Source organism: Somniosus microcephalus, chromosome 24, assembly GCF_052327205.1.
Source record: "Somniosus microcephalus isolate GS21.2 chromosome 24, FLI_Smic_1.0, whole genome shotgun sequence".
In the NCBI taxonomy this organism is placed as follows: domain Eukaryota; kingdom Metazoa; phylum Chordata; class Chondrichthyes; order Squaliformes; family Somniosidae; genus Somniosus; species Somniosus microcephalus.
In genome coordinates, this window is record NC_141010.1 from 46,441,738 (window position 1) to 46,455,832 (window position 14,095).

At 45.1% G+C, this 14,095-nt stretch overlaps 1 protein-coding gene across 1 annotated transcript in view; it reads right to left on the minus strand.

Moving 5' to 3' along the window:
• The window catches only part of LOC147101467 (proto-oncogene Wnt-3), a 73,405-nt gene extending 61,287 nt beyond the window's left edge, over window positions 1–12,118 (minus strand). The window contains exon 1 of the mRNA XM_085966606.1: window positions 11,876–12,118. Within this exon, the coding sequence (XP_085822732.1) occupies window positions 11,876–11,955 (80 nt within the window). The 5' untranslated portion in view covers window positions 11,956–12,118. The remainder of the gene's footprint in view (window positions 1–11,875) is intronic.
• Window positions 12,119–14,095: the final 1,977 nt, after the last annotated feature.

A 14,095-nucleotide genomic window follows, 5' to 3' on the forward strand; every position in this document is an offset into this window, starting at 1 on the left:
ACGTTTGTCTCTCATCCAACACCTACAACAGATCATCTGGTCACTTACTCCACTCTTTGTGGGAACTTGCTGTGCGCAATTTGGCGGACACGTTTCCTATATTACACTAGCCTTGTATTAGAATGTTCGCAGAAACTAACCTTCCATTCTGAGTTATCTGCCATGCAGCCCATGAAACAAGAGCCTGGTCCTGATAAACGAACCTCCCTGACGTCATTAATCTATCTTTCCCATTCAGATGCTGATACTTTTGCTTTATAGAACCAGCATTTTCTGTTTTTATAGTGTTATCTATACACCCAGCTGACACAAATTCAGGGTAAGGTACTGGCGATGGTGCAGATGGGATTCATTTCTTCACTGTAAAATACTTCTCAAGTCGGTCGGCTGCAGGTAGCAGTGGGTTGTGGCAGTGAGAGAACGCCAGCAAGTGATAAACAAAAACTTATCGCTCACCTCTTCTATCTGCTTGGTACCACGAGATGATATCTAACAACGAATTGCTTTCAATCCTCATTCTTGCGACCATTGTAAGGAACACTTCGGTAGAATACCACATGTGGCATTGTAATACTCCTTTATTGTTACTGCCATTGCCCGTGCCAATAATATTTCATAATAGTTAAAATAAAAATTATATTAAATCGGTATAAAGATATCAGGCACATACCCTGGCACACTTCAAAGTGATAAGTATGCCCATGTACAGGGTGACAAAGAAGGAAAATAATGCCTGCGCCCTTACAGTGACAACCAGCAACATGAGTGTTATTTAACAAATGCCATCTTTGAATTGTTTAAGCTCATCTATCATTGTGTTGTGTATGCTTGAAGTTGTGTGTGTGTATAATGTGCGGATTGTTAAACTGAGGGCAATTTATTACTGGGCTGAACTCACCACAGTTTACAGTTACTTCAAAACTGCTTGATTCAAATGATCTGATAATGCATTTTTTGCGTGGAATTACCACTCTACTGTGTCATTTATGTCACTTAATCCAAAATTATTGGAGAATTCTTTTTTTTAAGCACAAAAATGACTTTAAATGATCAGGTGTGGACTATAGTCACTCCTTATGTACTTGCATGAAATATACGTGGATTTCTCTTCACCTTTACTAAACTGGCGCGGAAAGCATTGTTTTGGAAGGGCCAGCATATTGCAAAACAGAAAAGTGAAATTTGGAGTTTTGCCCATATATGTTTGAGCCCTTGCTTACAGGAAGGCAGAGTAGAGGCCGGGAATTTCCCTAATAGCGTCAAAAGTTTTTTTTTTGGTGGTGGGGTGTGGTTCCAGCTTTCCATTACTTTTTGTATGAAGAAGTCGAACTTGACATCACCCCTCAATTAGCCTTAACTCTAATTTTAAGGTTCTGCCCCCTTGTTCTGGGCTCTCCCACCAGAGGAAATAGTTTCCCTCTATCTACCCTATCAACTCATTTAATCGTCGTAAGTACCTCAATTAGACCCCCCCCCTTAATCTTCTATACTCAAGGGAATACAAGCCTAGTCTATACTGGCCTCATAATTGAACCCTTGATAGGGCCATGATGTCCACATCCCCCAGCTTGGCCATGATGGACCCATCGCTCAGCTTAGCTCTGATGTCCCCATCCCCCGGCTTGGCCATGATGGACCCATCGCTCAGCTTAGCTCTGATACCCCCTCCCCCAGCTTGGCCATGATGGACCCATCCCTCAGCTTAGCTCTGATGCCCCCTCCCCCAGCTTGGCCATGATGGACCCATCCCTCAGCTTAGCTCTGATGCCCCCTCCCCCAGCTTGGCCATGATGGACCCATCCCTCAGCTTAGCTCTGATGCCCCCTCCCCCAGCTTGGCCATGATGGACCCATCGCTCAGCTTAGCTCTGATGTCCTCACACCCAAGCTTGGCCATGATGGCCCAGTCCATTTGACCTGCTAACATTCACTGTTTAGGGTCACAAATAGAGATTATTGGCACCTGTAGATTGTATCAAACTTTTAGAACTTTCAAAAGAAGAAGAAAGACGGAATCTTACTGACAACAAGATATAAATTATAATGATATATAAATATGTATGGGGCAATACTAGTCGTTGCAAGGATACACTGACATTGCCAGGCAGTCTTTGCCAATTTTCTTGCACTGAACATAACTTGAAAATATATTTTAATGACTATTTCTTCTCCTTGAAAATCTATAAGTTTTATAGCTTGGCTGTGCCTAGGTCACCAGTAGTGGGATATCGCCATCTCCGCAGTCTGTTCATAAGCCACTCAGAAATGACTTGACCATTTGTCAGTTACCAGGTGAGCCTCACGTGTACAGAGGAAATACATCAGGAAGCAGCGAGGTAGAGAAAATAAAACAGAGATGGGATACATAAGCCAGCCAGCAAGAAATTACACCACTTTTTCTTATTATATTGGTTTTTGATTGCATACCACAGTATTTTGCTGATAAAAGCAATGTGATCCGTTCACACCCCACATAGTGACCAGAGATTGGCCAAACAGAGACCACGTGCTTCCGCACATGGAGGGAAAATCTGAGGAAGCGCCATCTGGAATCACTTTTGGAGATATGGAAATGACTGATTCATTTCCCCGGGGGAGATACAGGAGGGGTCGATTGTCAGCGAGCGCACAGTTACTGCTCTGCCTAGACGCAGTTAAGGGGAAGCTAGGTAAGTACATGAGGGAGAAAGGATTGGAAGGATATGCTGATAGGGTGAGATGAAGTTAGGTGGGAGAAAGCTGGTGTGGAGCATAAACACCGGCATAGACCAGTTGGACCGAATGGCCTTTTAATGTGCTGTAAAATTCTATGTAATGACTGGGATTGAAAGAAGCCTGAAAGAAAGGCCGCCTGGTCAGACTTTAGGTTTGGGCACTGCGAGGAGAGCACACAAGGCAAATAACTTAGAAAAACATGTATTAAACTGTTTTACACAAACTTACATCGAGTTGTGGAACAAATTGCCAGGGAAGGTCATTGAAGCAAACAGTGTAAATGGATTCCTGAGACAGGGAGATGTGTAGACAAGTGAAGGAAGAGGGGAATGACAGATATACTGAGAGGTGCGGTGGTTATTGGTGAGTCGCAGGGCCTTTAGACTTAGATTTCCTTGTCTTGTTTTCGGATCACGCTGAGGAGCTCTGTAAAATTACAAAGTGCTGACGAGAGACGAGTAAGAAAGGACAGAATATGTAGATATATATAGCGCCTTATCAGATCCTCCGTTCATGCAAAGCAGTGAATTTTCACACAGTAAAGTTGCCCAAGCAATAAATGAAAGTATGGCCGTATAATCTGTTTTATTTTATATAGAGCTGGTTGAGGGAGTAATGTTGGCCAGAACACTGGGACAACCCTTGTTCAAACTCTTCAAATGGTGTCACCAAGTCTCGCCCGAGCAGGTAGGTGGGGCTTCGGTTTAACGTCCCATCTGAAGACCGGTAGCTCGGACCATACAGTGCTCCCTCAGCACTGAACTGAATGAGATTTGGAAACGGTAACCAGAGTGTGTCAAAATAAATGAAGGGGTTGTTGGGAGGGGGAGGGGGCAACCAAGGTGAATGAACAGAAAGCGGCGGGAAGCGAGACTAGTAACAATTGCGAGGTGGAGTGATTGGGGAGGAGTATTAGGATGTGCATGGTGATTTCTTTTAAGATGGATTTTTAGAAGTGAACACTGAGACCAATCCTACACGCGATGTGAATTCGTAGCTTCCTATGAAACGTTTCCATTTTTTAGGAGTTATAGAATGAGCTTGCATTTATGTAGCGCCTTTCACATCCGCAGGATGTCCCAAAGCGCTTCACAGCCAATTAAGTTTGTGTGTTTAAGTCTAGTCGCTGTTTTAATGTAGGCAAAGCGGCCGCAAATTTGCACACAGAACACACTTGTTAAGGAACCGCTGGATACAACACTTACCAAACAGCTGGGTCAAATTTAGCAACATGTGAACAAACCAGCTGTGATGTTGGATTTGGATAATTACCGTATCCAACCTGTGCCAAATAAGTTGTGTAATAAAGAGACAGATCAATGCATGTGGCCCAAATCCACCCCACAAAACAAGATATAATTTAGAATGTAACAGAATACATAATAACTAAGAGTCAGCAATAATTGGGTTTATATCGCCCCTAATTACATAAAAATCTCAAAATGCTTCACATTAAAATGACTTTGGAGATGCAATGATTTATAAGCCAAATTATATATTTAGTTCATATAATATATTATAATCTATCTATATATTATGTAAGCTAGCAGCATTAGTTGTAACAGCAACAGGAGGAGGCCATTCAGCCCCTCGAGCCTGTTCCGCCATTCTATTAGATCATGGCTGATCTGTATCTTAACTCCATCTACCCGCCTTATAACAGTTTATATTTTGATTGGTGATTTTTGTTAATGTTTTTGAATTTTGTTTTCGTTTCCCCCCCCCCCCTCCTGTTCTCTTTTCTAGGGCTCCCCATAACTCGTGTGGTATCCCAGGCAACAGGCTCTCTGCTCCCGTGGCTCCGCCAATGCTGGTGTTTGTTCATTATAAGCAATCCCGGTGCGGCTCATCCTCATCCTCATATACCTGTCTGTGAGGAAGCACCGTCCTCTGCTCACTACCTCCCCCCTTGGCACGGCTTACGTGAATTGACTGTGTTCACGGACAGTCGGTCGATGCTCCACTCCATTGCACTAAAGTTAGTAATTTGCTTAATCAGACAGTTGCTTCTTAAATATGTGGTTTGCATTACGTGTTACCACGTAGGGGCTTTTGTACAAATTATATAAAGTTACACAAGAGCATGCATTTATATACACACGCGTGCATGCTAGTACATATCCATGTATATAGACATGCACATACATACACACATTCAATAGATGCATCCAGACATATAGACATGCACATACATGGACATATACGAATGAACAAATACTTACAAATGTACATGCATATACATGTACACAGCCAAACATACTTATGTACACATGCGCACAAATACATGCAGACAAGTAGACACATAATAATAATAATTCAACTTTATTGTCATTGTACAATGCACAAGTACATGGACAACGAAATGTGATCTTGCAAGCTCCCATGAGTCCAGTACAAATAACATTAACATTAAACGTAAATAGCACCATCCTGGGAGAAGCAAAGCCGCTGCGTCTGTGCGCGCCGCCATTCCTCCTGTCACGACAATCTTCAGCCCAACGCCTGGGCCTGCTCACCAGCCGCCCCTCCCGGGGCTCCTTCCACGTGACCTTCTCACCAACTGCCCCTCCTCGGGGCTCCTTCCGTGACCTTCTGCACCTGGTCTTCCCTGATGGTCACCCCTACCAGGTACTAACCAGGCCTGGCTCTAGCTTAGCTTCCAAGCCTTGCCAGTTGACCCTGTCCCTAGTCCCAGGAACAGGGCAACATGTATTGAACCATACACATACAGACATACATACATGATCACACATATACAGCAGACCTGCAGACACATGCACATACACGGGCACTCAGAGACACATACTCGCTGGCACACATGTACTAGACGCGCAGACAGATGAATCTTATTCTATGAAACAAGCGATATGTAACTGCAGCAGAACATAAAAGGATAGCTAAAGCATCACTGATCATTTAAGGGGCAGGATTCCGGTGAATGCATGTTTTGGTGAGATGAAGCACGTGTTCGCCGACTTGCTGCCTCGCTGACAGGGGACATATATGACACCCAATGGGTGACGATGTGCGTGGATGCTTTGCTGGTTTCCTCGGGTGAAGCCCTGTCACACGCCTCTGACTTGTAGTCAATGTCCGCCTGTCGCTTGAAAGAAACTCGCGGATGGCTCAAAGGGTTAAATGCCCTATAAAAGGGAAACGTTAATAAGTCGAAGGAATTGTTACTTCTCAGCAAACATACGGGGAGTATTGCCTTCAGCCCAGGTGGGACGCGTGCCTTACACTCATGTTTGGTGATAGGGGGCTGTTTAACCCCCCACCACCAGCATGTTAGTTTAGCTGTACGCTCGCTTCAATCCAAAGTATCGGGAATTTTGTAAATATTTGCAGGTTTTAAAAACCATTTCTGTGGTGCTACTGTATGATCCGGTTTTTTTTTTTATCATGCTTCTTCTCATCCGTAAGATATCAGGATCCTGAAACTGGCACAGTAACCGGCTCCTCTTCAGGAAGACTCGATCTCCTGGCGAGAGGTGTGTGTGTCAGCTCGGCCACGCCCTGGCAGCAATCCCAGCGCGGATTCCGGGAAAGCACAAACCTTGGGAGCAATTCTCCCCAGATGGAAAATGTAACCTCGCGCTGCTTTTCTTTTGGCATTTGTCAGGTTTAAAAGATGAAAAGAGGACGTCCAGATCTTACCACATATTAAACATGTCATGAAAATCAAGCACAATGGAAATAAAGTAGATAAATATAAGTAAACATTTCGTGTTCTCGGGTGTATAAGATGCCACATACACATCTACACATATATGACTATGTGTAGAAAGATAGCTGCACACAGTGCTCATTAGTGTCCATGCTATCTCTCTCTCTCTCTCTCTCTATCATTACTTCTATATCACTATCACTTTATGCATCTATTACCATATGTCTGTCACTTTCTGTATTTCTCTATCTCTCTATCACTCACTGCATCGCTCTCTTTATGTTTATATGCATCTATCTCTGTCTATTTTATCTGATTGTGTAGATGTACATATGGTCATAATCCTATAGACATGCATATATATGTTAATAATCCAGTTCACATGTGCGCACGCACACACGCCCACGAACACACAGGAATACCTCCCCCAGGTATCTTCCTGACTCACCGAAAACTGCTTCATTGCTTAACCGCCACCCGCTCAGAAACTTCCCCCCCCCCCCCATCATTTTGAAAAAGGTATTCGCAATTTTGGAAAAAAAACCTCTGCATAAAGGGTTCATTTATCCGACAATCAGCCTAATACCTTGTTGTAGCGCAGTCATGGTCCGGTCATATTAGAGGAGAAATAACACTCACCGCCTCATTGAAGAACGCGGGCTATCTTCTTATAAAGTTATATATTCGTTACGATTTTGTTTTTATTATTTGAATCATAGAATCTTACAGCACAGAAGGAGGCCATTCGGCCCATCGTGCCTGTGCCGGCTCTCAGAAAGAGCTCTTCAGTTAGTCCCACTCACCCAGCCCTTTCCCCACAGCCCTGCACATTTCCCCCCTCCAAGTATATATCAACATTCCCTTTTGAAAGTTATTATTGAATCTGCTTCCACCGCCCTTTCAGGCAGTGCATTCCAGGTCAGAATAACTCACTGCATAAAAAAAACTGATCTCCCCTCTGGCTGTTTTGCCAATGACCTTCAATCTGTGTCCTCTGGTTACTGACCCTTCTGCCAGTGGAAACAGTTTCTCCTTATTTACTCTATCAAAACCCGTCGTGATTTTGACCCCCTCTAGTAAATCTCCCTCTGCTCTAAGGAGAACAATATTGCTTTGAAACAAATGTATTTTTTTAAAGCAAAATCACCAGCGTCTATTCCTAGCAGTAATTGCAACACTAGTTATTCCTTAAGGATTGAAATGACAACACGCCATTGACACAAAGACTTGAAATAATTTGCGGGCTGGGGGCGGGGAATGAAGTATGTGGGATGGCGAGGACCCAGTGAAATACTACGCCCCTCCGAGGCCAGCTGGGCGAGAACTGGCGCCCACTACCATCATTCTCCGTGTACAGGGCACTGGGTGACAGGCCGCTTCCTCCATCCATCATATTCGTTGGCGGTGACTCACACAGCGGACTGGAGGGTGCAAATCCCCTGTCTGACTGAGCTGGGAAGAATGCAGTTTTGTTGCATCAAGCAGTTAGTGGGGGCCCTTTTATGGGATCTAACGCCCCCTTTTGATTATGTTACAGATATTGGTGAGACGCTGGAGATATGTGTAATGGTGTCACGCGCGGTCACTGAAGAGAGGCGTAAACAACCCGAGACTAAACAAGACTGGAATATCAACCACAAAAGTTTAAATATTTGAAGTTTAAAACCCACTAAAGACACCAATATGGACTGGGCGGGTCGCCAAAGCTGTCTGAATGGGTTCACATCGGTAGTATGTAATCCCAGTTCCATGTTGTGCCTCTATCGGAATCCTATAGAGGAAATTCTCCCTTGGTCATTTCGTATGGTTCTGTAGAATCACAATTCCGTTATTGGGGTATTAGGAGTCCGTTGACAAACTGCACCTTAACCAACAAGTGAATTAAGGGAAGGAGACACGGGTCTTGGAAACGTTTTGATATGTTAAAATAGGCATTTTACTTTATTTCGACCAGTAATCGCCCTCTTTTAGTGAAATACACCCGGGTCCGTGACTCTGCCCGCGCTGGTCTGGTCTGGTCTGTGTTTGGCAGCTTTTGAACTGTCTTGTGTTAATCTGTCAGGTGAGAGTTCATGACCTGGCGTGCTGCAGGTAAACCCTCAGGTCCATGGGGAGAGAGGGAGAGGGAGAGGGAGGTCAGGACCCGGATCTCACCCCTTATTTGTGTGAGGATTCATTACCTACTAAAGCCCCGCAATTGCCCGCTCTGATTGCGAATTTCCTCTTCCTAAAGTGATTTCATTGCGCCAAAAGAAAACGAAATGATAAACAATGAATTCTGGATACGCACACAGGCCTCAGTAATCGGTGTCTAACAAAGGTGCAACTTAAGATGCAAAATTAAATCTCGCGCGTTTATATCTTTATATATACACGAGAGTCGTTGAACAGAAATTCCCCCAATCAGAACCCGGATAGCTGTGAGTCTGGCGGATCGGTTGGTCGTGTGTTGCTTGGTATTAATGTAACTACAGAATCAAACAACACAGAAGGCGGCCATTCGGCCATCTTCTTTGAAAGTCCCACTCCCCTGCTCAATCCCCAGAGCCCTGCAATATCCCCCCTTTTTAAAACATTTATCCAATTCCCTTTTGAAAGTTAATATTGAATCTGCTTCCACCGCTCTTGCAGGCAGCGCGTTCCAGATCACAACAACTCGCTCAGTAAAAAAAAAGTCACCTCATCTGGATCCCCGCTGTTTTTTTTGCACCGCTGTTTTTTTGCCCGGTTTATTTGTGTGAGGTGACAACAGATTGCTAAAACTATGCGTAGCGGTGTTTGGTAGAAATCCTAAGTGAATCTATCAGATGTGTAGGTATATGGGCTTCATTGTAACGGCGAAATCTGCACGGTAAGATTTTAATCATGACTGGATGCCACTGTTGACTGTTTCAAAGTAGCCCAACGTCGCCGAAGAGTTAAATTGCTAAGATGAGAAATCCTTATAGGAAATGGATGTCTCAAGGAGCCCACACAATTGTATGGGACTTGTTCCTTCGATCAGTTTAATCTTTATTAACTGTACCGTGGAGACCGTAGAGACTCTGAGGGTCAGGTCTGGCCGAGGGCGGATGAAGATGTGTAAGGGAGGGGCGATGCAGGTGCTGGGGGAGAAGCGATAAAACATGTCGGAGTGACTGAGCGCACCGTCCGCCAGGGACAGCGAACGGCCATCAGCTTGAGCCGGGAGCCAGTGTACGGCACAAGGGAGAGAGAGAGAGAGAGAGCCACAGTCTGAGTCTATCCCGCTCCTGGGCAAAGCCTAGCATGGACCCCGTCATTGTCACTCCTGCCCACCCTCAGTCCTGACTGTTGAGTGGAAAGGAACAGAAATGGGATTTCAACTCTATTTGGTCATATGCTGTGTCATTCTTTCAATTTCTGTCTCTTTGTCTGTCTCTTTGTCTCTTTCTGTCAATATCTCTGTCTGTGTGTCTCTGTTTCGCTCTCTGGTATTCGTTCAGTATTCTGTCCCAGGGTCGTATAAAATCTCCCCCCGTCTCTTTTTCTATATATGTGTACATGATAGAATGTGCACACAATGTCTCATCAATATATATATATTGTATATATAGAAATACAGGCGATAGAGTGAGAGTACACAGACTGAGAATATATATCCCAAAGACAGCGAGCGAGTCATTTTACTCTATTTTAATTCTGGAAGTTAATTACTATGCAATGTGTGAGTTTGCTGTAGTACTAACTTTTGAAGATCACGGATTCACTGGGATGGGATGTTGGTGTCAGTCACTGATTCGCTCTGATATTGTTAAAATAGGGGGAAACATTTACACTGCTATTTGTAAAAAGTGACCGTATCGAATAAACAATGCAGAAACAAACCAATATCGGGCGTGATCAGACACCGCCAAGGGATGGGCGGGTGAGGGTGAGGAGGGCGCGGGGTGCAAGGCAGTCTCGGTCTGTAAGTGGCAATGCGCCTGTGCACGGACAGGGAGCCGGAGAGGCGAGAGGTGCGGGGGGGCAGTAAGTGCCCGCTGTCAGAACCACACTCCTTCCTGACCCGTGTCCCATCGACATTCGACAAGGGGGGCTGAGATCAGACTGTGAGCGGGCGAAGCCGCTCAATAGTTGCGGGAAATGCCCGCCCCGCTGCGTTTTGCCCCCAGCCCTTTTGTCACAGCATTAAACAAAAAAAAAACCACAATCACAGGGGGAGAATGGGAAGATCCCGAAAACTGAAACTCTGCTGGCGGGGAAGGGGGTCCTAACTGGAAGCTGTGGTACTACAGAGCAAGCGGGAGACAGGATGCGTGTTGGAATAAAAATGGTTTTCATTTAACATCGTTGCGTGGCGCAGTCTGCACTTGTCAGTTTTACCTGCTTTTGATTTTTTTTTTAAGTCTGACTTCGGGGTGTATTACTAAATATTTTCAAAATGTTCTGTAATCATTAGAATCCGGATGTGGGTTATGAAAGCGGTTTTAATTTCAAGGCAGGTCTATCATTGCCAATCACTGTTCAAACCAGCTCCCGAAATATACTTGATCATGGTTTTTGCTCTCTGCGGTTAGTGGAATGAAGTTAACTCAAAAGTTCTTCCTGCCCTCGCTCGGTCGCTGAAGGGCAGATCTGATAAAGACTGACACGGTTTACAGAAAAGTTAAAAAAAAAAAATGTTGAAACCTGTTTTCGCGAATGAAGAGCGAGCCTGACTCAGACCCAGGGAGAGAGAGAAGGGGTGAGGGAGGGAGGGAAATCTCAGCGACTGAAGCTCAGACCCATTTCGGCAGCGCTCGGAACCTGTTTCAAAGTCTGTCCGAGAGTCCCAGCAAGTCCCAGCCGCCCCGTCCCCTCCCCAGAACTAGTGCAAGACATTTCAGGTACACGACCCTTTTGTTGGGTATTTAGACAGGCTCGGAGACGCCCTTTCCTCGGTGCAGTAGACGGGTGAGTCAGAGAGCTTACCTGCCTCGCTCTCTCTGCATTCCTCTTTCTCGCCAGCCCCCGTTTGTCAACCTCTCGCCCTCTCTCCATACTATTCCCACTTTCCCTCTCTCTCTCTCCCCAGTTCCACCTCAGCCCATCTCTCCTAGTCTCTCTCTTGGATTCTTACCCCCTTCGATTCTGAGCCCCTCGCTTTCCTCTCTCTCTCCCCCCGCCGCTCTCCCTGTTAATGTTTTTTTTCGCTCTAATTTCTCTCCCCCCCCCACGCCCTCCTCTAGCATTTCCTTCTCGCTTTGCGACCCTCTCGCTCGATGTGGGAAGCTGGGCTCTCAGATTGCGAGCGGTGTAATTGGATCAAGCAGCCGCTGCCTGTGATACAGCCGGCATCAGATAACACCGTCCGTCGATCAGACATTTCCTTAAGTGCACACGCAACCCTCCTTGACCGCCTTTTCAAATGGACTGGAACGAGTTTCTTCACAGCCAATTCACAGCGCACAATCGGAAATAAAAGCAAACCAAAACACACACACAGACACAGACAGACACACACAAGTCTGCAAATAGAAGGAATCTCACTTACCACCAGATCGGGTAGCCGGCTAGTCCGCGGGTTGAATTCAACAGGAACGACAGGACAAATCCAAACAGGTACAAATCCATGAGTGTGGCAGAGTGAAAGTGAAAAAGGAGATAGAGACAGAGAGAGAGGGAAAAAAAAGTTTCTTCAAAAAAAAATAAACTTGGAAGGCAGCAGGCTCGGGGGGCAATACTTCACCATACGGACGGAGCTTCCTCACATTATACAGATGCTAATATAAAAGTAAAGGGGTTCAGATGCACGCCGGGACCCAATCAGATCTCATCGCCTGAGGACTCCGATGATTATATAGTTCAGCGCTGTCAATCATGTCTTACCACCCAATATCCAGCTAATTGCACAAGGTAGGGTTTTGATGCCGGTTAGATTGTCGGCTCAGTAATGATAAAATAGTTGCGAGGAGGGCACTTTGAATGGGAAGGATGGGAGAATGAGCTCCTGCCGGGATGGTCGCCATGGTAACACTTGGAGAGTTATAACCAGGCTTGGCCTTTTCACAGCCTCCTAAAGAAAGGAGGGAATGTAAGAATGATAATGGGCGACATGTGTTAACCTTCTCTTCAACACAAAACAGCGTGATGAATATGGGCACAGCAAGAGGGACAGCAAATAAATTCAGGATTATATGTGTCTCTCTGGGGCATTTTAAAAAGACAGTAGCCCTTTGACAGTCTGACATACTCTATATTTAATAATTCTCAACTATCACTGACAGGAAATCTTTTCACACTTGCCTAACTTTTTAATTACGAAATGTCCACGATGACAACGAAACAGTCACGTCGGTTTTTTCCACAAGTTTCGTGGGACATTTAATCTATTTTGTTTCGTATTAAACCGAAATGATTTGTGGATCGCATTTTCAAACGTATGGGAGGGCAAGTAAAACGGGGGGGCTGTGTCTTGTGAATCCGTCTGATACAAGAGCAGTTCTCTCAGAGTTCACCCACTCCCTGCTTGTTCGCATGGGGGAAGAAATCACCGTTAAAAATACACATGCACACAAATCTTATTGGAGTTAATATGAACGAACCGTCAGCGAATAAAAGGGCGAATACACATGTGAATAGATTGGGAGGGAAGGAGTGGGAGAGATCCGTGATAATTCAGCCGGGTTTGTGTTATTAACAAGCGATAGCCCGGGTCTTGTTTGTCCATCAGTGCAGATGTAAATAAATGTATCTATTATTTAAGAATTTATAGTGTGTTTGACTATCGTGAAATTTGATGTCAGGAGTATTTATTATTCGTGCGGTAACAGTGCACCTGCTGCTGTTGAAAATAACGACATCAAATTTGCCGTTTATAAATAAAACTAGTAATTTTTTGTTTACAAATGGCAGTATTTATTTTATGCTTTTTTTTGTGCAGGTCGTGTATTGTTAAGGAGCGGAAAAATGGATTTCCTACTGCCAGGAAGATGAAGTGAACAAACAGAGAGGACAAGGATAAGGACACAAACAGGGAAATGAAAACTACCAGGATCTCCCGCGGGGGTCAGACGGTCGGGCCGTCTGAAGATTGGCTCTCACCTTTACTGGTCTTCACAGGATCTTTTCGAGTGCCTGTTGACACTGTTTAAGAAAAGTTTGCGGAACCATGGGGGCCGGACAATGAGGAGCTCCCGATCGAGAGACTCCTCACTCTCCATTCACTCCTTATTCATGAGTCCTTACTGTATCGACAGCCCGTCTGCCACGGAAAAAAAATAGAATTCACTGAACGCACGAGAAATTTTCGTTTTCATTTGTTTCGTTATTCTATCCAATGGCATTGTTTTAGATAAGGCAAAGGCTGGCCCTGCCAAACCGATGGGCAGGTTGCAACCATCTACTTCCTAACTTTGGGTATAATTTCCTTTAAACGGGTAACTGAGGGGGGGGGGGGGGGGCGGCACGACTGGTCCGGGTGAAGAGGGTGGGTGAAAATCAGGTGTATAAATAGGGAGATAGTCTAATATTGGAGCCCGAGGGACAAACATGTTGCTATGCGCACACACAGACAGACAGACACACACACAGAACAGACACACACACAGACACACACACAGAACAGACACACACACAGACACACACACTGACACAGACGCACACACACACAGACACACACACACAGAACAGACACACACACAGACACAGACACAGACACACACACAGACACAAACACACACAGACACACACACAGACACAGACGCACACACAC